At 39.4% G+C, this 24,747-nt stretch overlaps 2 protein-coding genes across 7 annotated transcripts in view; one reads left to right on the forward strand and one right to left on the reverse strand.

Moving 5' to 3' along the window:
• Nucleotides 1-2,313: 2,313 nt before the first annotated feature.
• On the reverse strand, nucleotides 2,314-2,658 carry LOC112478393 (pancreatic progenitor cell differentiation and proliferation factor-like). Its single transcript, XM_025045571.1, has 2 exons — nucleotides 2,443-2,658; nucleotides 2,314-2,405 (listed from the first exon to the last, which is right to left on the reverse strand). The coding sequence occupies exons 1-2, from the start codon at nucleotides 2,555-2,557 to the stop codon at nucleotides 2,314-2,316; spliced, it is 207 nt and encodes a 68-aa protein (XP_024901339.1). The 5' UTR covers nucleotides 2,558-2,658.
• A 1,386-nt stretch (nucleotides 2,659-4,044) lies between these two features.
• The window catches only part of SLC11A2 (solute carrier family 11 member 2), a 30,094-nt gene continuing 9,391 nt past the window's right edge, over nucleotides 4,045-24,747 (forward strand). The window contains exons 1-14 of one of the 6 annotated variants that reach the window (XM_015588312.2): nucleotides 5,253-5,405; nucleotides 14,808-14,861; nucleotides 15,678-15,821; nucleotides 16,324-16,472; nucleotides 17,033-17,158; nucleotides 17,839-17,958; nucleotides 19,226-19,332; nucleotides 19,884-19,954; nucleotides 20,063-20,130; nucleotides 21,197-21,352; nucleotides 22,000-22,158; nucleotides 22,949-23,035; nucleotides 23,774-23,893; nucleotides 24,054-24,203. In XM_015588312.2, coding sequence (XP_015443798.1) covers nucleotides 15,800-15,821; nucleotides 16,324-16,472; nucleotides 17,033-17,158; nucleotides 17,839-17,958; nucleotides 19,226-19,332; nucleotides 19,884-19,954; nucleotides 20,063-20,130; nucleotides 21,197-21,352; nucleotides 22,000-22,158; nucleotides 22,949-23,035; nucleotides 23,774-23,893; nucleotides 24,054-24,203 — 1,335 coding nt within the window. In that variant the 5' untranslated portion in view covers nucleotides 5,253-5,405; nucleotides 14,808-14,861; nucleotides 15,678-15,799. Of the gene's footprint in view, nucleotides 4,104-5,252; nucleotides 5,406-11,752; nucleotides 11,777-14,807; nucleotides 14,862-15,677; nucleotides 15,822-16,323; nucleotides 16,473-17,032; nucleotides 17,159-17,838; nucleotides 17,959-19,225; nucleotides 19,333-19,883; nucleotides 19,955-20,062; nucleotides 20,131-21,196; nucleotides 21,353-21,999; nucleotides 22,159-22,948; nucleotides 23,036-23,773; nucleotides 23,894-24,053; nucleotides 24,204-24,747 lie in introns of those variants that run through there. The other 5 variants (XM_015588313.2, XM_015588306.2, XM_006904590.3 and 2 more) reach the window with 5 other exon arrangements.

Genomic DNA, 24,747 nt, shown 5'->3' on the forward strand with positions numbered 1-24,747 from the left:
GTGGAGAAGGATGAATCTTTACAATTCCACAAAAATCAGTCATTCAGTATGGACTGCTTGAGAAAGGGGCAAGACATGACAGCTGAGGGCCATCTGCCAGCAGCATTCCCACCCCAAACAGCTGGGGTAATCAGTCTTTCATTATCAAAAAGTATACTGCCTGTGCATTGCAGCCCTCATCACAGGAAAGCTTATAAGGCTAGCAGAATCAAGGGAGGAGTATTTTTAAGATAGATAAGACTCAACTTTGGAAATAGATACATAAATATCAACAGACATATCCTAATTACTATTCTTTATTGTCTGACAGCCATAACATTAAACAATGGGATAATACATTAATGGAACACCTATACATCTGGCCTTTGTTAGCACCAAGTGTAGAAAGATAAGATAATCTCCCCTATTGAGAAGCTCACAATTTAGTGGGAGAAGAAAGCAGAAAAACAATAACCTTGTAAGTAGCTGTGCTTATTTGTATATCTGTATCACCCAGCTTGTGCCTGGTACACAGTAAGTTCTCAACAAATATCTACAGAATGAGTTTGTGCTAGAGTAGAGTAAGAAGTTCTTGGGTGGCAGACAGAAGCAGGGCTAATGCTGCCTGGAGCAGTCAGGTAATGCATTACAGAGGAGTCTTCCAGGTAAGGAAGAGGAAGGGTGGTAGGAGTTAATTCCAGGCAGTTGTTTCAAAGAAAACAAAAGCATGAAAAAGAATACTTGGAGAGAGTGTTGAAGGTAAGCACAGAAGAAATCTCCTATTTAAATAAAGTACACACGATATAGATACATATTAACATCTATATAGAAATGAGTTGGTTATTGTCATAATGTGGAATGTTCAGTGAATTTGCATTAATAAGGTTTTATGAAGAGAATTTTTGAGTGAGATTTGAATGGAAGGGAATTGTTTTAGGTGTACAAGATGGAGGCAGTAGGATATGGTAGTTGGGTGCTAGTTCTTAGATCTAACAGGTCTGTGTTCAAAGTATAGGGGTTTAGACCCAAGATGTGCCTTAGTGGTATGTGGATTATTTTGAGCTAAAGGCAACTGAGAACCTACAGGCTCAAGAGAAACTTCTGCTCCCCTACCCTCCCCGCTTAACTGTCTAGAATTTAAATTAGGAGCCTGGCCCATGATAAGAGTTAAAACCAGAAATGACTTTTTACCTATCTACATGGCAGGGCAAACTAATGATTATATTGAACATGTGCTCTCCCTGCAATTACTTTCTGAAGCCTCAAGGTGCATTACCTCATCCCTACCTCAGAATGTCTTATATGCTTCAATTTCCCTTTTAGTCTCTGAACCTCTTGTACATGTAGGGTCTCTCACTCTCTCATGTCTGCAGGGCTCCCATATGTATGTCTTAAGTTTGGTTATTTTCTCTTGCTAATCTATCTCATGGCTATTTGATTATTAGACTATCCCAAAGAACCTTGATGGCAGATGCAAGATTGTTCCTCCCCTACAAAAACCTGGCTCTACCACTAACTAGCAGTGTGTCGTGTCCTCTGTCCTTAGGTAAGTTACTCAACCTCCCTAAGACTCAGGTTCCTAATTTGCAAAATGAAGATTATAGTTCCTGCTTCACACATTTATTGTGAGGATTAATTCATGTTTGTGACACATTAAATACAGTCGGGGAGGGAAAATTACTCTCTATTCTTCAAAGTTTTTCTGGCTGGACTAATAATCAAATTAACATGACGTAGATGAACAGGAGAATAACAAATTAAAGTTTAACATGTATATCTCCTGTAGACATGTGAGAGACTCAGGAACACTGAGTAACAACCCTAAAATGGGGGAAGCTGTTATTTTAGATACCACCTTCAGTTAAAGACAAAAGATGTGGGGGGTGGAAAGTCAGTTATGGTTGATTACCAGGGAAAGAATAGCAAACAAAGGTAAGCTTGTTGTGCAGATTTAAGTTCTAGCCTTCTCTACTTCCGTAACATTTACCTAGCCTTTTTTTTTTTTTTTTTTTTGGCTGGCTGTTTGTCATTTATTTTGTTTGGTGCAAGGCACACAGTTACAAGTGTCAGGAAGGTTTGCATATGGCTAGACGGAGAAGAGAGAGACTCAGGTTCCATTTTGGTGTTTTGCTGTTTTGATATTAAAGAACCCAACTGCTTCTGCTTGTTGCAGCCTGCCTAGTCCATGGGGGTAGGGTGCGGGGAAAGGGGCTCAAAAGAGCCTAGCACCTCTGAAGTCTGGTGGTAGCCACTCAGGATGGGGCCTGGCGTTGGTTTTGCTGGGCTGGCCACCAGGCTGCTTTCTTGTGGCTTCCCGTGCTAGGTCACAGGTGATCATGCTTCTGGAGGCCTGGGGAGATTGCGAGTGCCAGGGGGACTCCAACACTGTGGCCATGAATGGGAGAGTGGACTTTCCGAAATAGCAGCTTGCCCACCAGTGACTCGAGTCAGCCTTGGGGAGACCAGGGTGGTGGGCGATGGCTTCCCCAGGGTACTTGGCACTTCTGTAAGAGCTGTTACTGCATGTGGAACCCAGGTGGGTGGCCATGAGCGAGCAGCTCGAGGGGACGGCTGCCATGCTCTTGCTAGTGGGCTGGTGGAAGCCATCTGGGGCCTCACTGTTTTCGGAACTTCCAAGTCTGCTGTTTCTTAAAACTAACCAGCTTAGAATTTTTGCCTTATGAAAACAAATTGTTTTTATGTCAAATAAACACATTAAAACAACATAATCTAAAATATGAATGAATCCTTTAATTAGAAGCAACAACTCAGCATCCACACCAATATGCCACTGTATCACTTATACTTTAAAGCAAAAAATAGCATATTTTGTTTGTGATTCTTTATCACACAGGAGCATATAGATAGTTTATTTTACTTTTCAGGCAATTGTGAAGATCCCTAGTTTTTTCTACTGACTCTGTGGCTGTTTGGGAACTAGAGCCACTTACTGGAAGCTTATCTTGACTAATATGAATTAATTTTTGCTTTGCTTTTCCACACTTATTTGCATATATTTTTTATGGTACTAAGCAGATTTTCTTTAAAGCTAACAGAAAGCTTTCGGAAGGAAGCAACTCATTCCTTCCAGTGTCCCACCCCATTCTCCTCGCCCCACCCCGACTGCCTCTCCTTCCAGCTTTGCCTCCAGCGAGCCTACTAAACTATTTGCCTGAGGCAAATTTTTCTATTCTTTCAATTCCTTTCCTCCTAGACTGAGAAATTCTGGGCTTGCTCAGGCATTTTTTTCAGTCTCAGGTTTTCTGTTTTTGGGGGTTTTTTTTGTTTGTTTTTGTTTTTTTTTAAACAGCAGAAAAGCTTTATTAGAAAGGAAAGTACACTTCCAGATGTGGAAGTGGGCCTGAGCAAGAGAAGTGGTTCAAAAGGCCAGTCTCAGGTTTTCGTTTGTATGTTTTTTCTTTTCCATCAGGCTCCACGTCCTGGGTTTGCGTGGCTTTGTTTTCCATTTGCAGGTCACTGATTGACCAGGCTAACGCCAGCGGATCCTTAAGATCCCAAGGGATAGGTGGGGAAGCATTTTCATCCACACTCTGAGACTCCTCATAATTGCATCAGTGCTCACGTACCTAGGTGGAAAATACTTGTGGACTGTCAGCCTTGGGGTTAATTGGTTAATTAGGGGAGCAGAGTCCTAATGCAAATGCAGCCCTGGTACAAGTGCCCCAACCAGCTTCACTCCAAGAGGAGTGGTATTCTGAAGGAAAGCTATTCCTTTTACTCCACCCCTTTCTTACACGTACTCACAGGCCCGCCTTCTGCTCCTGCCAAATGGAAGAGATGAAAATTTAGATTACAAGTTTTCAAACTCAATTAATCGTTCATTAATATCCAAGAGTGGCAGATATATGATGCTTCCCTTTTCATGGCAGGTCAAAGATGACATTTGATTATGCTTTGGAGGGTGTGGTTTGCTTCTTCAAATTCCTTGTCGGTGTATCTTTATCAGTGTTCTGCTGTCCAGAGCAACCGAGAGTGACCTTATTTAACCAAGGGAGGCGCACTTGTCTCCACATATAGAGGCAGGAGCCAGCACTGGAAGTCAGACCCGTTCTGCACAATGAAGAAGCAGCTTAAGACCGAGGCAGCACCCCACTGTGAGCTGAGTAAGTAACTAGCAAGTATATTAGAGCCCAGGAAAGTTGTCCAGCTGAGCAGACTTGGAAGGGCTCCAGCCATTTTATTTTCTAATTGCAGCTGAGGTTCCTAGAGGAAGGGTTCTAGTCTGGAGGGACTTTATGAAACTCCCCAGATGTGTTATAGAGAGATTCTCAGAACTAATTTGTGCATTTTCTTTTCTCTCCAGGAGAAATTCTGTTTGCAAACCAGCCTGTACAAGATAACTGACGATGCTTGGCCCAGTTTTTTTGGTCCCTGAGTTTGTTTTTACTTCAGGCTTTATTTGAATTTTTCTTTTTGCAATTCACTCTCCTTTTCTCCTCTTGAACTCTTTTACCAAGTAGTAAAATTTTCTCCTAGTAGTTTTTACATGAAAAAATTGCAGGGGTTTATGCTTTTCCTCTCTAGGCCTATGACTTGGTTAGATAAGCTTGGTTATCTTTAATTTAAGAGGGGTAGGGGGCGGCGGGGACATCTAAGGATGTTTCTAGTAGCTCTAAACGACATTATAGAATATTAGGGTGATTTGTCAAACCATTTGTTTTCTCCCCTCTAAAGCACCACTAGTCTGGCCATCATCTTCAGAAAAAGAGTCTGGGGTGTGAGGTTGAGGCCGAAGATAGAGTGGGATTACTTCTGAGTAGGTGGAGATAAAGCTTGGGGGAAGAAGCGAGGCACCTGGGTAGGAAAAAGGGAAACAATTCCAAGGCCTGGGAGTAGACAACCTGATGCGGTCGAACTGGCTGTACTAGCTGATGTTTCGCGGTTCCTCCTAGGTGTGGGTGCTTTTAGTGGGGCACAGAGACTATGATGTGGCTCTGGCGGACGAGAGGAATTGGTCCTGCCAGGTTGCTATACTTTATAGGGTATAGCTGTACCTCGCAGAGCCACGTCTCCAGAAGAAAAGGTCTTGATTGCCCGTACCTAACGCTGAGGCCCCGGCGAACCATGGCAGAAAACTTACCTGTCTACGAGGTGGGAGCCTCCAAAACCACACTCTGGGTTCGGCTAGCGCAAGAATCTGCTCTGTAAGATGCGCCACCGGCGTGGCCCCGCCCCCAGCCTGACCTCGAGGTGGGCGGAACCTCAGGACTTCTAGTCGGGTTGCCACGCGCGCGGGCCGCTGCCGGGAATACGGAGAACCCAGCCAATTGGAATGTGCGGCTGTGGTCCTGTCAGCCAATGGCGGGGCGTGTAGGAGTTGGGCGGCTTGGCTCTGGTTCCAGGGCTATGGAGCCGCCTTCGCGGGGGCATCTTGTCAGGTGGCAGTGCAGCTGGTGAGGCGAAAGGTAGGCAAGGTCAAGGGTCACGTGGGCGCTTAGTTTTCCGCAGGCTGGCGGGGAGGGCGCAGGGCAGCTCCGGGGCCGGCTTGGGAGACGGCGCCGGGATCTGTATGCGGCACACGGGGCGCCGTGCGGGGCCGCGAGGGCGGTGCGGGCAGGGAGGGCCTGAGGCGCGGGGTCCAGATGGAGCCGTATTATTCGAAGGAAGAAGAGGGCGCCTAGAGGGGGAGCGAGGTGGAGGGGAGCGAACACCAGTTCGCCGGGCCTCGCCCCTTCTCTGCCAGGCCTAGGAGAAATGGTCGAACCCCTGGCTGGATTTGCTATCGCGCGGGCACCCGTGATCCAGTGTGCGCTGACCTGCTTCACGCCGCGGAACAGGCCGACGCGCACAGAGCAAGGTCCTTGTGGCCAAGTTGTTATCTGCGGAGCCCCGTCCGCTCCCTGGGCTCCCCACTTAAACTAAAGCTTCATTTTTGTGCAGCCAACAAACATGTAACGCTTTCGTGTGAAAGGCCTGTGCAGGCCGCTGCGTACTTGTGTGTAGATTGGTTTTAGGCCTGTTTGTGCAGCTTTCTGGCTCCAGGCACTTTTGTAGGGGCCATTATTGCATATTTTAAGTGGGGTGGATGCTCTCTAACTGTTCCGGTTTCATATGTACCTACTTTAAAAGCTGTTACTTTTGTTATCCCGCCTTTGGATTATTTTTCACTTCTGGTTTTCCCAACTCCTCTACCTCATATATTAGACTATTTCCAAGGGCATTGTTAGGGGAGAAGTTGAGGAACCTGGGTTTGAGTTTCCTGTGTGTAAAATGAAGATTTCTCATGTCGTCCACTGCTTTCAAAGTAGTGTTATGAAGTTAAAGAAATGAGACATCTCTTTAAAGTGGAAAGCAAAAGCAAAATTTATATGATAGAAGAGGCAAAGGGAGATAGACTTCCAGAAATTTTTGCTGGTCATAATTTTAGCGAGTATCAGTGAAACCAAGGGACACTATGTTTACCTTGACTCCCGTGGAATCTGAAGCCTGACCAGTTTGGTTGTATAAACCTTTGAGCAAGTCGTTTAGCCTCTTTGTTCTTTTGTTTGCTCATACTTAAAATGGGGATTGATAATATCAATTTTATAGAGTTATTGGTAGGTATTAAATGAGTTAATGTACACAAAGTGCTTAGAATTGTTCTTCACATGTGGAAGTTTTTATTACCTACATGTTCCTTTTTTCCTATTAAAGATTCCAGATTAAACAATTCTGACCTTATCATCCTATGCCCAGAATCCTGTGAGCCTGTTGCCAGTGAACCCTCAGGTTCATTGTTTTGCATCCATGCATCCATGTTTTTAAGTTGATCTGAGTCTATAGTATAAATAATGCATGACTAGAGGCTTTCCGCTGGGTTTTATCATTATAAGGTTGGAAACTATTAGTATACTAGGTCTGTCTGATAGCTGTGTTGGGTAAATGAAACCTGAGAACTTCTTTGGCTGTTTACTTTTTCATTGGATGATATTGGCATTTACAGTGTTGGGGCCTAGGCATAGCTTATTATGGATCCATTACCAAAAAGGCCATGATTACAGCATACTTGATTTCTCATGTTTCCGGAATGGCCAAGTTGGGACCGGGAAGGGGAATTTCTGGGTAGCCTGGCAGCACTTCTTGTTAATGAATGGGGAAGCTTGGTATGAATGTAATCTTACTCTATTGTTAGGAAATCAGTGGTGTTCCTTGGATTACTCTGCAGAGCTACTAAACAGCTAAGGTTTAGTTTTGACTCAGCAAAGTGAAGGTTAGAGTTTAGAGAATGCTTTTCACAAAGTAGTAGCTTTTCTGTTTAATTTCTAGTGCTGAGCTTTGGTGGGTGCTGTGGAATCAAAGACATCTTTATTCTTTGCCTCCTCATCATGTACATAGATACAAATGTCTGCTGACAGATTTATGCCCTTTCTCTGGGCTTAAAAGTCCCTATTAAGTTTTCTTGAAGCTACCTGGAAGGCTCTAATGGAAGACTGTCTTGTCTTACAGTTCTTTTTCAAGGAAGCTGCTATTTATACATGTAGCCTTATTGGGATTTAATCACAAAATGAGAAACTTCGAATTTACAAAAAAGAACATTGCTTACTCAAGCAGTTTGCTGGCCAATTTGGCTGAACTACAGACGGTATAAGTTTGGTTATAAGCTTTGGAATAAGACAATATAGTACCGCCTGTAGAGTTGAAAGTTGGATGTTGGCTTGGCGAGAGTGGAGAACAGTGTCTTTGTAAAACCTCTCTATTTGTACTTGAATGAGAAGGAAAAGGAATGACATCTTTAAAGAGTTGGGTGTTTAAGACAGAAAGGGAAGCCTTTTATCCTAACATTGTCATCTTTATTATCTGAGTCTGTGGGGTTTAAATAAAATATTTTGGAAAAGAAGACAGGCAGCATTCGAATGTGCAGAACATAAGGAGTTAGAAGAGCTATATCTTGCCTCACTCATCTGGATGCCGTTCTTTTGATAATTTAACACACACATATTGAACAATTAACATTTATTGACCCCTAGAGGCACAAAGAAGAGCCCTCCAGGTAGTAACAGGAATATCATAGATAAAACAAAACAATATAATTTATTATAAGATTTATTTTAATAAAATCAGAATAGAACATAAAAGAGTTGGCCAAGATTGATAAAAATATATTTGTTTAATTCCTCTTCTGTTTTTAATTTAAGGTCAGAGTCAATTACATTTTTTAGGGTAAGGACCCAAATTTCCAGTGAAGACTTAAATTGGAAAATTAGGATTCTCAGTCTTTGTGCTTATTGTTAGTAGGTCATATATGAGTTATTTTTGTTTGTTTTGGTCTTATTTATCACCAGTATTCAAGTGTCTATTAAGACTCTTAGGTAATGAAAGGAGAAGGCTACAAGTTAAAATCTTAACAGATTCCAAAGAGCAAAAGGAAGTGTGTATAAGGCTGGAGAATCTTATAGTATGTGTTGTCTGTCTTTACACATAATTTTTCTTTGCTTTAAGGAAAAAAAATGTTGAGGAAAATATGTACTTAAAATTAGGGCTAGTCTACATCAGGAGGGCCAGTATCTTGTCATTGGAATAAATGAGTTGAATGTACTCTATTGATAATAATTTTTCATATTTGCCAGAGAGCAAACTACTTAAGCAAATAGGAGGGCGAAACATTTTTTTTTTCTGAGGGCAGAAGTAGGTATAGACTGATTTAATAGACTTTCTTATTTCAGTATAAAGGAGTCCTTGAAATTGTTTGCAGAGTTTGTGTTCCAGGATAGATGTGTCAGGCCAGGAAGCCAGGTTGGTCCTCCAAAGGGAAATGCACTGTTGTAAACTTCTGGTTCGGAGGAAATCAGAGGAAGCTCACACTGTGAGAGTGAGGAAGAAAGACCAGGCTGTGGTCTCTATAAGTAAAACTTTAGTGACTCTAACATGTGAGCAGTAAAGGAGGTTTGCAAATGGGTTAAGCCTCAGAGCACTGAGTAGAGAAAAGTGAAGAGTCCTATTTAGCAGGCATCGGGCCCATCTAATTCCAAAGTCTATGGTTGATGAGTGATATTTTTGTCTAAAAGATCAGTACTTTTTGACAGCCTGGCTACATTTCTTCCAGCCGTTATCGTCTTTCACACCCAGGCAGCTGGTTTCATTATCAGCTGTACTCTCTCTCCCCGTATCTTACTCCCTCTCCCCTCTTCTTGCTGCTTAGTTTTCTCTTTCTTTCTCTCTCTCTCTCTCTTTTCTCTCTTTTCTTTCTTTCTCTCTTTCTTTCTTTCTCTCTCTCTCTCTCTCTCTCTTTCTCTTTCTCGCTCTTTCTTTTCTTTTCTTCTTTTCTTTTCTTTTCTTTCTTGATTAGATGTTCTCCATGTCAGGTTTTTCTTTTAACTATAAAACAGATTCTCAAAAGTCCAACTCAGGTGAGAAACAGTAAACAATGTTGAGTTGAAAATGTGGTTTTCTGGTAGACGATAAGATTTTTACTATGACTCACAAAGTCAGTAAAACGAAGAACAGTCTAAGCAGGTATTTCAATGGCCATTGTTTGTGTGTGTGTGTGTGTGAGAGAGGCTTACACAGAGGACTTGATGCGTATTAAGCACATCATACAATAGCAGTACTGTTTGTACTTTATGAACTGGGCGTGCTTGTGTGGCTTTCAGTTGAAGACATTCTGTATTACCCACTTACGTAGTGAGGAATAGAATTTCTAGGCCTTTTTCTTTAAACTAACACCAAAGGAGCTTTTCACTTTGTTCTTTCTGTCAGGAAGTATATGTAATCAGTCTTCAACCTGTCTTTTCTGTTTTATCATTTTATATTATTTTCATAAGAGAAAAATAAGATACACGTATCCAAATTTAAAAATTAATTCCAGACTTCACATCTTCAAGAATCATTTAGAAATTCACATGGCTTTTCTGAGCTGTTTCCCCTCACTCCCAGTGGGGGCACATTGAGTTTTGGAACTAATTAGATGGGTGACCTTGATGGAAAGACTCAGAAAATGGCACATCTTCATTGATCTGGAATGGAAAAATAGAGGAAGTAATAATCATTTTTTTAAAAAGTGCCTAGTAATCTTTTAAAAATACATGGGGTTCAGAAAACAATGAACTCTGGTTGAACCACTTGAATATTTCTATTTCGTTTACTCCCAGTCATCCAGGAGTAGGAGCTCACCTTCATGAAGGACATCTTGTACAACATTGGTGTTAGATTAATAGTAACGGTTTAGAAGGAATATCAAGTACTTTAGCCTTAAAGTAGACCTTTAAGGAAAAGGGATTTTTAGAAGAAATCTTTACATTTTCTTCAGGACAAATGGAATATAAAAAAAAAAACCTTAACTCCTTGTTATTCTCTAAAACACTTGTGTATCACTTTTTAAAGCCTTAATCCGTGCATCTGATAGTTTCTGCTTTGTCAGCAGTATGTTGCTGGCTCTAAACTTGTCTCAGGGAAGCATCAAGAGGGAGTCAGATTTAAACATTCCTGTTCACATTTCTTTAATCACTTGCTTCCACGCAAACACTTTGTTTGCCTCGATGAAAATTATTTGCCTACTTAATGCTGTTTTTACTTACATAGAGATGGGGAGCAAAAGAGGGGAAGAATTAGATGACTTCAGAAACATTCCTCTCTAAACCTTCCAATTTTAGGGCAATTGTTGCAACATTGAACACAACTCTAAAATCAGTGAAATAGTTTTGAATGCCTTTGTGCTCTACAGGGGAATTTTACAAAAACAATTTTTTTTTTTTTTCCCAAATTTAGGCTTTTTTTTTTTTAACCATAGGAGGAAAAGTTTAAGTTAAAATTACATATATTTTAACATTCATTTCTTGGGGGCAATTTTAAGAACAGATTTGGTCTATTCAAATTGTTCTTTCAGCAGTCTTGTAAATGCTAAGAAACACACAGTATGTGTTTTGGGGGGCTAACTTTATTTTGATATGATTTCAGACTTACAAAAGAGTTTCAAGCATAGTATCAGGGAATAAATGATTTCAAGATAATATGATAAGAGTAATGATAGTGGTGAGCAGCAGGGTCCTTGGGGGAACATGGAGGAGGGCCTTTAACCCAAATTAGGAAGTTAGGAACTGCTTTCCTAAGGAGGTGGCTTAGGAATTCTTTGCATTCAGGTGAATCCCTCAAATCATAATTTCAGAGCATGGCTATTTGGACACTAAGACAAAATAGTGGTAAGTTACACTTAAGGCAAAAATATGTACCTGCCAACTGAACAGCTACAGATCTCTGCTTATCCATTACAGAAGCTTTATCAGAGAGTATTCAACTGAACATCCCTAAAGTGTTTGTTGAGAAGTTGAGTGAATCCATATCACCTTTACATTTAAAAAAAATATTACATGCACATAGTAAACATTTTTTAAAATGCAAAATGGTATATTCAGTGAAAGGTCTTCCTTTTCCCTGACCTCATTTGCGCTCCCCCACTTCTTTATCTTAAGGACAGCACTACCAGTTTTTGAAGTGTTGTCCTTTGGAGATAGTCTGTATATATACATGTTTGTATATACAATGTAAATGTAGCATACTGTTTTATAAATTGTTTTTTTTACTTGACAATGTATCTTGGAGATTGCTTTCTGTCAGCACCTATAGATCTACCTTATAATAGCTGCATGGTATTCCATCCTATGAATGTACATAATTTATTTAACCAGTCCCCTAACATCTGGGTTGTTTTTTGAGACTGTAGTCTTGATACTACAAACAGTGCTGTGGGAAATATCCTTGCACATACTTTCTTCTTTTGTGAATGTTTCTTTAGGACGCGGTCTTCGAAGTGGAATTGCTGAATCAAAGGATATGTTGACTTTTGACGCTTCAGTCAGAAAATGTAATTTTATTAGCATTTTTATCCTGTAAAACATTCTTACAACTTTTAATAAGGAATGAGATAAAATAGTTATGTCACATTTAACCATGAGTGCCATATTTTCTGTTATTGATTGCTGTTTGATAGGAGGAAACTTACTGGCTATAAGAGAAGGTGATACTTTATGGTTGATGATGAGCTAGAATATCAAAGCAGTATTAATCATTATTACCAAAGTATTGCTGAGTTGATTCTGGGTGCTGCTATCTCGATTTTATTTTTTCCTTAATGTAATTAAATGATTGCGATGGCCTGGTGGTATGGTCTTAGAGAGCAAAACTGTCTTAATATTAACTTAATGCTTCCACATAGGTTTTAAATTTTCATAGAGACTTAAATACTGCGCAGCATACTAACCATAGTTGACCCTTTCTGTTCTCTGCCTTAGTTATGTTCTGTATATGCTGTAAACAGTGGAGCTTGTAGTTTGTTGACTAAAAGTTTTGATGAGAAAGTTGGAATCTAGAATCCATTTTCTCTCTTGGAATAATACGTTCCTGAGATTTCAGTGAGAAGCTTCTTATACATTATTGGCTCTGTACATAATTAGTATAAGAACAATCAATTAGAATACTAACAATAATTATTAAAAATTTTATCATGAAATGTTTCTGTCTAAAGTTATTTCATTATCACCTTTGAGGACTACAGGCTTGGGGGAAAACACTATTGTCTCAGTTGTTTGCTCTTTATAACTTAAACCTGTTTTTGATAGGAATTCTCAATGTATTAAACACTTATGTGTCTTTTTAAATAAACTATCACTCATTACTACAAAAATAATCAGTTTTGGTGAGTAGGCCGCAATGAAGAAAATTGAGTTATTCTTAGTTATAATATTAATTATATAATTAATAAAATAATAATATTTTAAATAATAATGTTCTCAGAGCTGATCGAAGTACAAGGAAGGACTCTTTGCCTCATGCCAGGTGGCCCAAGCTCTTTTCTTTTAAGAGCCGTATGTAGTCCCAGATCTGATTTGTGGTTTCTAATTTATTGTGGGTTAGAATAACCTGATAACCTAGCTTCTTAGAATTATATGTAAAATATAAATAAAAGGCTTTGGGTGGTGCCACGGGGCTGTGCTATGATTGGACTCCAAGTGGCTACACTGAGTGGTCAGATGTGTAAATTTCATTTAGGTGAGGTGCTATTGTAACTGGCTGACAGAGGAATCGGATTTCGTTAGTGTTGCTGTGGTCTTTTGGCTGATGTTTAGCCATCTGGTGGCTCAAAACATGATAGGGGTATGGCTAATTGTTCATTATAGCAAAATACTTGACATTGGTAACTGTAGAGATGAAATATGTTTTCCAAGTTAGCAAGTGGTTGTATGTTTTACACCCCAGAAGATAGATGAAACTTAAAACCCCTTTTAGATCTGAATTCTATAATTCTATGAGATAGGTATAGAATATAGTAGATAATCTAAAAAAAGAAAGTAGAAGACCATTCAGATAGGAGCAATAATGGGACAAGAGTGAAAAAGACTATTTAAAATAAACAGTAAAAGATAGCTAAGTCTTAATAACTTTTTCAGTTGGATAGTTATCAAGGTTTAAGTGGGGGTGCAACAGTAAATATTACTTCATCTTTCCCCTTCTAAATTTGGAATTGATTGAGAATTAGATTCCTTAATCAGTAGATCAGAATTTTAAAAAATCAGCCTTATTGGTGGGGTTGGCTGGAGAATACACCATAGATCTGTGGCCAAATAGGCTTATTGATACCCTCCTCCTCTCAGTTAAACTTAACCTAACAATGCTGGACATCCAAGAACACTCCTTTCCCCCCTACAGGTTGCTTGTTGCAGAATCAAGAGAAATGATGGCATCCTACAGACCATGCCTAGTCCTGTTGCCTCAACTCTTCACGAGAGCCCAAGATGGGAGGGCTGTGGTCATTAGTTTCTTCTAATGAAGAGTTGAAGGGTTGGGGAACGAGACGGGAAACATTATAGCTGAAGTCTCCTCAGGGAAGTAGGAAGCTGGGAAATAGTGGCCCTCCACTATCAGTATGCTAGTGAGGTGCTTCCCTATCTTCCATTTCCAGAAAATTGAAGCTTTGGTTTATTGACCAAGCTCACAGAGTCGGGAGGCTTTGACTAGAAATAAATGACAAAGATTTATTCAAAGGTCTTAGGGTTTGCAAGCCATAAACACTACTAGGCAATACTCAGTGTTACCGAAGAGAAAGAAAAGTCAGAGATTTGTAGCAAATAGTACATTCTTGAGAAGAATCAGTTCTGCATTCTTAGCCCCACTTGGTCCAAGATGGTAATCATCACATGTCCAGTGGTTTAGACAATGGAACATTTTCTTTTTGATGTCATTCAGATGGGTAACTGGAGGTTTAATGTATGTCCAGGCATTAAATGCACAAGTACTAATATGCATTCAGGTATTGACGCAGGACTGGAAAGTTCAAAAGTTTAAGTTCCCAGAGTCAGTTAAAACAAGAGTAGTCATTTTTTGTTTTTTTTTTTATGTCTCAGCATACTTTAAGTTAATAATTTAGCAGCTTGACCACAATGACTCTTTATTTCTTCATTCTGTTCCTCAAGCTTAAGTTGTTGTTAGTTAGGTCAAAGAGAGTTATAAATCTCTTTCCTTAAAAACTCATGAAAATGGGGAGATATCAGCCTGGTTTTAAATAGCTAAGTTAATCTAGAGGCAAAAGAAAACTAGGTGATTGCCTGGCAGCCTCTCTGCAGATGCTTATTGAAAAGCTTTTGCTTACTTCCCTGAATACCTGTTGCTGCAATTTGATTTTGAAGTCTTGCTAGCAAAAACATGATTAAGACAACATTTTTTATTAAACATCTCTTAGTCATACTCTAAAACCTAATTGTTTTCAAGGCTATCTACTTCAGTAGAAGAATTATTCTTTTCATATAGTAAAGGTTTGGTTGTACAGAGTACAAAATGCTGTTTCTGAACTTGTTAGCTTGTTCTTGCTAATTCCTCTCCCTTCATTTTCTGTTTTCCAGAATCTTATTCTAAGAAAACGATGGTTTTGGGTCCTGAACAGAAGATGTCAGATGGTAATTTACAGTTTTGTGTTATTACCTAATTTTTATTTGGAATTAGGCTTAAGTCCGTAACTGAATGTTTCCTTCTTGTTGTCTATTCCAACAAAAATTGTCCCCATCTCCTCTCCCCCAGCTAACAACATCATTATGGAGACCTGCTCCATTCAGAAGTCACCATCTGGTATCTTGCCGTAAATGAAAATGAATTTATAACCACAGAGACTTGCCTCATATCTTGTTCCCAGCTCTGAGATGGGCCAAGATTAGCTACAAATTTGGTTTCTATAGCAGAAATGCTTGCAAGGGCAGTGTTTTTCACAGACCTGTCATAAAAACCTCTAGAGTGTCTTGGCTGCTGATGGCATTTCAGATACCTATGAAGCAGTAAAATACTAAGCGTCTTATACTATATATTTGATTAGAGCTTCTTGACTACTTTGACTAATCCTTCCTAATTCTAAATTTCCCCTTTAGAATTTCCATTCCTTTTTTATAAATTTTCTCATCAGCTTAGGGCCACTTAGGTGAAGTGGCTCAGCTCCCTATAGAAAGAAAGCTTTTGTTTTTGTAATTGGAGGTTGTAAGGATTTTTTAGAAACACTTAGATTAGATCTTTGTGGCTCAAAATAGCCATTTGATGGCTACAGCAAACTGGGTTTTGTATCCTTTTAGCAGATTAGCCCTTTTCTTCCAGGCCCTCCTCCTCCCATGCCCTGCATTTAAGATTACTTGCAAAATGCCAGACTCAGGGAAACACTGATGTAATCAGTCTGAGATGAGCCCTCCTATCACAAGGGTCATCCTGTGACCCGAAGCTCTTCACTGCAGGCCTTAGTCAGGAGGCAAAGGATTCCTGCTTGGTGGTTTCCCTGCAGCTTCAGATTTTAGCCTGAACTGTGACAGGATTTTGCAACTTCCACATTTTTTAAGAAGCTTGGCGGAGGTATATAATGTCCAAGGATGATTCTTCGAGTAAGTCTTACCAAATACTGGGTAAGGTGGAGTGGTATGGTGTCTGTCCCACTAGACCTAGTTTATTTCTTCTAAAAGTTAGAATTTTAGGTTACCAATGGGGCTAGTCGGGGAATGTTATGCTTTGAGACCTAGATATCAGTGTTTTAAGAAGAAAATGCAATGGTTATGAAAATTGCCAAGTGGAAATCAAAGTCTGAAAGTAGGAAGACCATTGTGAAATTAGTGTTAAAACTGATACAGACTGGAGAAGAGGGTGAGAGGGAGCTTTTTTATCATTAGCTTTTTTGTATTCCTTGAATTTTGAACCATATGAATGTATTGCCTACTCAAAAATTAATTTATTAAAAATATAAATAAGTAAAGTAAAAATTGAGATACAGTCAGGTTGGTCTTATGCATTCAGGATATTAAAAAGATTTAATTTTAGTATTACTAAGGATGAATTGTTAGTGTATTTCGTTCATTTAAAAAAAATTTCTTCTCAAATCTGTTCATTCAGATGATGCTTCTGAAGACCATGGGGACTTTGCCGATCTTGGTGCCATCAACCCTGCCTATAGTAACTCCTCTCTTCCGCAGTCCACTGGGCACTCAGAGGAGCCCTTCTCTACCTACTTTGATGAGAAGATTGCTGTTCCCGAGGAGGAGGTTAGTGACGGGTAATGGAGGAGAACATTATTATGTAGGGGAAACCTATGAGTGAAAAGTCTTCTGGATAACTCAAGATCAACAGCCTCAGATCTAATTTTGGAAAGCAATCTCAGAAGTTTGAATTTTTGTAATCAGAATAGAAACTGTTAAGGAAAATGAGAACCTTCAAAATAGTTTCCAAGTTGTACAAGTGAGCATTTTTCAATCAAGAAAGTATGAATTTTATGTTCCTTTTTTTTACGATGGCTTTTGTCCTATTTGGGTAGTGGTTGGTTGGCCACAGAGGTTCTGATAGTGTTACTCTGGTTTTAGAAGGAGAGGCTGATGGAAAAGAGCAGGTAAGGGAAGGGCTCTTACCTGGACAGAACAGCGGCCAGCTTATTGATAAGAAAAGTGGTAAGATGAAAGTGAAACTTGGACACACCCAATATCCAACTTCCTAAATTCTTTATTCTTCTGAAGCTGGTATTGTTACTTTATATGTGATGAAATAATAGATAAATTAGAACAGTAGTTTGGAGGTGATAATCAGTTTGATCTCTTTTCTTCTTGTGTAGTACTCTTGTTTTAGCTTTCGTAAACTATGGGCTTTCACGGGACCAGGCTTCCTTATGAGCATTGCCTACCTGGATCCAGGAAACATTGAATCTGATTTGCAGTCCGGAGCAGTGGCTGGGTTTAAGGTAAACATCTAGTCCTACCCCTGTCCCTTTTAAACATACATAACATACCCTCACATCCTTTCCCTCTACTTTGCCTATTAGATATCAGCCTTTTGGCCTACATGCAGGTATTTCATTGGCAGTGACATTTAGTAGAAAGTACTTTACCGTCTGGTATTTTATTTTATTTTATTTTATTTTATTTTATTAAGAAGAGAAAAGTTATATAAATGAATCACTTGTTTGTAAATGGGACAAAAACGGATACATCATTTATGGAAGTCCGGTTACCCTTTAGTTGCCTAGACAAGGTAGCTAAGTTAAGGGTTATTTTTAATTTTATTTTACTTTACTTTACTTTACTTTACTTTATTTTATTATTTTATTTTATTTTATTTTATTTTATTTTATTTTATTTTATTTTATTTTATTTATTTTATCTACGTAGATGGTTTTCTATTTTATTTCACCCATATAGTTTCCTTGAACAAAGGGCAAACTGCCGATGAGAGAAACTATAGCTCAAAGAGGTACAAGGAGACCTACCAGGTTATGTGTACAACCTGATACAGAAATCAGGTCATTTGATTCCTGACATGAGCTCTTTCCCAAATATAGTGTTTCCCATTCATATTGTCAAACAACCAAACAAAAAAAACCTCAGTTGTCTGAGTGTTCTGGGAGATTTTGTTCTTTTCTAGTTGCTCTGGGTTCTTCTGTTGGCCACCATTGTGGGGCTCCTGCTTCAGCGCCTTGCAGCTAGACTAGGAGTGGTTACTGGGATGCATCTTGCTGAAGTATGTCATCGTCAGTATCCCAAGGTGAGCAGTGTACTGTCCTGTTTGTCACTTATGTCATAGGAATTTATATGCCTAGTAATATGTGCTGGCCCTACTACTTATACTGAAACAATGGAAGACTTTAGCGATCAGTGGCCTCGAGGACTGATAATCCCAAGGGAAATTCTCTAGCCCACTCTTGCTGCCAAGTCATGTTTCTGTGCTCCTTCAAAATCTAATGTGAGATTCACCTTTCTCAGAAAGTTTCCTTAGAAAAATTCTGTTTGAATGTTTGAGAACATTCACTATTCACTCTGCCTTCTGGTGTCTAGTAGTGCCCAGTCCATGGAGAGGTGGATGGGTGGGTGGTAGTGCTCCCTAAGCACTTGCATTCATACATACATATTACTCCATCGCTTTGCATTATATATTTTTTCTTTTTTGTTTGACTTTGCCATCAATTTGAAAAAAGTGTTTTTTCCTTTACTACAAACTATATGTGGCAGGATCTTTGGATTTCCTAATAATTATTTTTCAATTTACCCTGACTTTGGAGGTTATACCATCTTTTACACTTTCCTTCTGGATATATCTTAACAGTTGTTTTTTGTGACATTTCTGGGTAGTAGGTACCTGGAAGGGTTCTTTTTCTGGCCTCAGTGAGCCAGCATTAACTAAATTTGCCTTTTGCCTGCATCGTTTGACCAGATTAGTTTCCTATTTTGTTATACACCACCCAATTCCAACCACTTTGCCCTGAGTCCCCTTGCATATCTGCCCTTTCTCTGTTGTTTCTGTGTTACTACATTAAGGAAGACCTCAGCCTTTTCATGTTTGTTTTGTTTCTTCATCTACAGTCAGGATAGATATTTTCTTTTGCAGTCATTTTCTATTCTCTCCTGGCCAATTTTTTTTTTTTATTAAATATTATTGGGGTGACATTGATCAACAAATGTCAAAATTTTGACCATCTCAGCATCCTTATTTTCCTTTAAGACTTTTAGGATTGTTTTAAGGCAGGAAATTAAGTGGAAATTAATGAGTGGAAATTCCATTCCTCTCTTGAATGGAAGAGAAAGAGAAAAAATTAGGATTAGCTGCTGCCTTGACCTTGGCTCATAGGCTCTGCCACATAGAAGCACCGTTTTCCAGCTAGGGGCCGCAGTGCAATGATGGGTCAAGTGGAGGCAAGTTCCGGCACTTCATCTCTAGACTAAGGCTTAAAAAGGACAGTTCCAAAATGTGAATTCTAAACTCTGGGGGAAGTTATTAGAAATGATTAATTGTTTTTCTTCTATTTGGTGTTTAGATCCCACGAATCATCTTATGGTTGATGGTGGAGTTGGCTATCATTGGCTCAGATATGCAAGAAGTTATTGGCTCAGCCATTGCCATCAATCTCCTGTCTAAAGGAAGGTGAGGGAGTTTTCCTCTGTAGAGTAATCAATATTTTTACTAGATTTCAAAACAAATGTAAAAACAAAACCCAACTAATTTTCAGTTTTCAAGGTTCAACTCAAGTTTATTATATTTTTTGTGGAACCTTTCTAGAACCACCTTCCTCTTTCCTGGCAGAGATGTCTTTCATGTTCTTTCATGTTCTTGTTATACATACCTCTATGTTTGTACCTCTGTTATACAGTGTGTATTTTATTTGTGGATTATTGTATATTACAGTTATTTATTTATATGTCAGTTTATCCCACTAGACAGCACCTTAGCAATAACACCCATACTTTTCAGCTTTGTATCCTAAATTGCTGACAGAGTAGACGTTCAGCTTGAATGAATATAATTCAGTTGGTGCTGTGATCCTAAATTACCCAAGGCCTGGCCTTCTGCCACTATCCCCTCTCCCCCAAGTCCTTACTTCTCCAAATGTGGTATATATGGGAGCTGTTGGGAAGAAAGTGCTTCTCAATGTTTCCTTTCTTTCCTTTAATTTCCATTTCTTACCTCTGACCTAGGGTTCCTCTGTGGGGTGGAGTTCTCATCACTATTGCAGATACCTTTGTATTTCTTTTTTTGGACAAATATGGTAAGTAGAGTGAGAATGGAGGGATCAGTCAAAGAAGCTACTCTTCCATCATGTGGCTGATAGGGAAGTCTGCCTTCTGTGAGCTCACTGCTGCATTTTCCCCTGTAGGCTTGCGGAAGCTAGAAGCATTTTTCGGCTTTCTCATCACTGTTATGGCCCTCACATTTGGATATGAGGCAAGTGTTACAGGCTATTCATTAGCGTCAAAAAAATTTTTTTTTGCCTTTTATTATAAAAGACATTATAATGCTACCATGGTTTTATTGTATTGAATATGTTAAGAAAAAGCCAATTAAGCCCTGGACCAGTTTTGAAAGAATATTATCTATAGGGAAGACTAGTGGCTAGATGACTCCTATGTCAAAAATGACTGGAGTTCCTAGGACTTTCTAGACTAGACTCCCTGGTTCTAAATTGGCCATCTTTACAACAGGGCCGCTTTGGAGAAGGTTAGGAAGCAGGTTGCAGGGTGATTCTTGGCTGTTAACTTAGAGGGGTTCTGTTTTTACTCATGCTGGTTTATACCAACTGCAGCTTGAACTTTCTCTATATTTCAATAGTTAATATACTATAGGAGATATAATAGATGTTTCCTGGTTTGTGCCCCAACTATTATATGTACCATTATATACAGTAATAGCACCTTTTAATATCCAGTTGTTACCAACTGATTTCTGTTTATTGGCTTTGCTAGACTTTTAAAAATATATCTAATCTATGAGTAGATTATGCAGCTTGGTCTAAGGCTTCCAAGAGAAATGGTAAACCAGGAAAAAGTATGTATGAAAAGCATTTATGAATGCCTATGCTAGTGGCATACAGTGATTTTTAGATGAACATAGGTCAGCAGAAGCATGATAAGTGTGGATAATTAAGAATTGACTCTATATTCTTGGGTCTGTCTCATAGGAGTTACTGTGAAGCTAATTTCAGTAAGGCTCTTTGCATCCATTTTATTTTTTTAGACTATTAATTACATACTCTACACATCTATTTTGTATTTAAAACATGATGTAAAATATTCAGAAACCCCAGTCCTGAATTCTCTGACTGCTGGCTGCAAGCCCTTTTTGCTGCTTGATTTTTGATGATTCTGTATTCCTCATTAGTCTAGGTAGTTGTTGAAGAAGAAAGAGTTGCAAGGAAAGGGGTAGGGGTAAAGGTTGCTGAGTGTTTCCTAGTGCTATGTTATTTCCTCGGTCTCATATTCCAGTAAAGATTAATCGTTATGTTGGTTTGTAGTATGTTACAGTGAAACCCAGTCAGAGCGAGGTACTCAAAGGCATGTTCCTGCCATCCTGTTCAGGCTGTGGCACCCCACAGATCCAACAGGCTGTGGGCATTGTGGGAGCTGTCATCATGCCACACAACATGTACCTGCATTCTGCCTTAGTCAAGGTGAGCAAGATCCTTATCTCAGTGGCCTCCTGGGTTGTTCATGGGCTCTTTTCCTGTAGTTGCGAGGGACACATACTTAGTTTACAACTGTTAGAGCTCTGAAGGAGGAAGATAGTTTTCCGTGGTTGAATGTTTATATACTCCAAACACTTGGACTCTGTTTTATGACCAGAGATAACTGACCTCACAGAAAAACTAGGACTAATGTTCTTCATAAAAGGTCTGAAAGTGCACCAGGTCTTTCTTGTTTTACTCTCAAGACCCTGAATGGCCTTGAGGTCAGGAGTGAAGAGCCTGACCAACCTTTTACCATTCTTACACAACAGTTTGCTGGGAGATTTCAGAGACCTTTATAATTATTAGGACTGAAATCAGGTTATTTTTGTAGATCAGCAGTTCTTCCAGCCGTAACTGAGAGCTCAGTGGTCACTTAGTCATTATTCCCTATTTGGGGAATGTGCAGTTTCATAAAAGGGTCATGAGGTTCTTACTTAATGAACAAGGATGTAAGTGAGTTGTCTTACATTTCATCTGGTAAGTTGTTCGACTTCTAAATCTTTCAGCTGTTCCCAAACTCATGAAACACTGCAAGGAAACGTTCCAAATAGTCAGAAAAAAAAAAATGACTGCTGCTGTTATCTTTCCAGTCCAGACAGGTAAACCGAGCCAAAAAGCAGGAAGTTCAAGAAGCCAATAAGTACTTTTTTATTGAATCCTGCATTGCGCTCTTTGTTTCCTTCATCATCAATGTCTTTGTCGTCTCAGTCTTTGCAGAAGCATTTTATCAGAAAACCAACCAGCAGGTGGTAAGTAAGCCAGGATCATGAGTGGTAGTGAGCGTGAGGGTAAAGTGAAGGCTGGAATGGGGTAGGAAAATATGACAGTGACTTGGAGGTCAGGGGAAATAGATCTCTAACCTCATGCTGCCTCCTTAATCACTGCATTAATCAGTCTACAGTCTGAGGGCTAACTAGACCTAGACCCCTTTTTCCCACCTTTTGGCTGAGAAGGGAGATTGCCTCAGGATAAAAGTTACCTCATGCTGTTTTTTTAGTGGCTTAATATCTATTCAACTCTTTTGTTTAATGTTTATCAACTGCCAGCCTGCTTACTAGTCCTATCATTTGGTGATGAGGACAGGTTGGAAAGAGTCAATGAAACAGAAACTATTCCTAAGACTAACTGCTTTGTCATTTTGAATTCTCTGTCTTTTCAGTTCTCAATTGCCTGTCTAGTTCTGATCACTTTGTTTTCCATCTATAGGACCTTAGACTCCTGGCTCTGCTTTGACACTGTTTTGGGTGTTCTCTCATATTTGAAGTCGTCTTAATGGTCTTCTCTTTCTGTCATCATTTAAAATGACCCAGCAATGCACACTCAGACGCAGTAAATATTTTTGATGACATGGGGATATAGAAAGATGAGGGAGGAAGAGCATAATTGCTGCCAGTACCTGTCCCTATCACAACCTGTATCCAGTGTCTTACCTCCAGGCTGTGTCTCATAGATGACTTGTGTGTGATCTATAGGAGAGCTCTTATTATCTGGTCCTTGCCTTGAAAATAAAAGATGTTCCTAAACTGCTTTGTGTTCCAGATTGAAGTCTGTAGAAATAGCAGCAGTCCTCATACTGGCCTTATTCCTAATGATAACTCAACACTGGCTGTGGACATCTACAAAGGGGTAAACCTATTCACGTGTGTTCTTTGCCCCTGAATCAATATTCTTGACATAGTACCTGGTCTTTTCTGTGGGTTCACTTCAGAGCTGAGCATATTTTCTTTGGAGTGTCATTTATTTCAGAGGTCCAGATGTTATACAACCATTTTGGACAGCATAGGAAGGAATAGAGGGTCAGCTAGAAAAATGAATTGTATTAGCAGTTCCCAAACTTTTGTTGACAGTATATTGTTCCATAGGATGTTAATTGGGGTGATCAGTGAAAGTGTTCCTAGCAAAGAGTTCTTTATTGAGGCCTTAGTCCTTTTTATGCTGGTTACATTGTGAACCTTGAAGAGTAGAATGTGTATGTAATGCAACATTTCCCAAATTTATTCGACTTTTCTTTTTACTCTTATTATCTTCCAGAGTAGTGTGTTAAGCAGTATAATGTGGGAAATATAGTGTAGACTTTTTCTTAATATTTAAGATATAGGTCGAGGATGAAAGCTTTAGGAACTTAGAGAAGAGAAAGGACTCTGCTGGGGAATGTAGGATCATCCAGCAAAATTCAGGTTAAAAGCTTTTAGGACCTGACTCCAGCTTCTGAGTCATATAGAACACAAAATTATTGTTTATTAATCCATAAGCATAGCACTTGGTGTAGGTAGTTACATAGCAAAGAAGAGAGAGAATTGCTGTTTTGGGTGTTGTCTAAACAGTTCACTGACACAACATATCTTTCTTCCTTGCCTCTCCCAGGGTGTTGTTCTGGGTTGTTACTTTGGGCCTGCTGCACTCTACATCTGGGCAGTGGGAATCCTGGCTGCAGGACAGAGCTCCACCATGACAGGAACCTATTCTGGCCAGTTCGTCATGGAAGTACGTGCCGTTTTGACTGGTATAGACTAGAGAAGGAGGAAATTGCCCTTTTGTTACATCTTAATCCCATGCTTCTAAGGTCTTCCTGAACCTCTCCAAACCTTCTTCTGTTTCCCATTCCAGACATATATCCTGTTTCTGTGTTTTTTTTTTTTTTCAGGGATTTCTAAACCTAAGGTGGTCACGCTTTGCACGAGTGATCCTGACCCGCTCTATTGCCATTATCCCCACTCTGCTTGTTGCCGTCTTCCAAGATGTAGAACATCTAACGGGAATGAATGACTTCCTCAATGTTCTACAGAGCTTACAGGTGTGGAGAGAGCTGGAAAAAGTCACATCTCATTTAGTCAGGTAGCATTACGGATTGCCTGTAGGTACCAAGCCTAGTGCCAGATGCTGAGGAAAGTTTAGACGAAGAAAGAGGCATGGTCTTGATCTGCAGTAAATGTATATGAAATTTCTGGCATCTGAAAGGCTTTTAGAAATGACTTGGATTTTTTTTCAAGCCTGTTGGATGGGAAAAATAAATTACGATTACATATGGAACACAAAATTATTGTTTATTAATCCAAGCAAATATTAAATAACATATAGGACACTGCTGGGTTCAATAGAGATTAAGAAGACAAGACAGATACAAATATTTGTAAAGACACTTATGATCATATTTGATGCTAGGTTAATGACAGCTCAGATTTTAACATAATGCTTGAGCATTTGGGATGATAAGAATAACCATTTCTAATGAAGAAGATGAGGCAGGGTTTGTGTTTCCCTTTCACTAATGGTGCTGCTCTCTGGGGTGATACAGGGACCACCCCCGTAGCTTTATTTAATCTTAGTTTTTTCCTTTT

The sequence above is a fragment of the Pteropus alecto genome, unplaced genomic scaffold, assembly GCF_000325575.1.
Source record: "Pteropus alecto unplaced genomic scaffold, ASM32557v1 scaffold220, whole genome shotgun sequence".
In the NCBI taxonomy this organism is placed as follows: Eukaryota; Metazoa; Chordata; class Mammalia; order Chiroptera; family Pteropodidae; genus Pteropus; species Pteropus alecto.

Coding starts and splice junctions, on each gene's coding strand:
- LOC112478393 (XM_025045571.1), bottom strand. CDS start 2,557: ATGGCAGCCGTCCCCTCGAGCTGCTCGCTCATGGCCACCCACCTGGGT. Junction 2,406..2,442: donor AGCCATCGCCCACCACCCTG/GTCTCCCCAAGG, acceptor CTGGTGGGCAAG/CTGCTATTTCGGAAAGTCCA.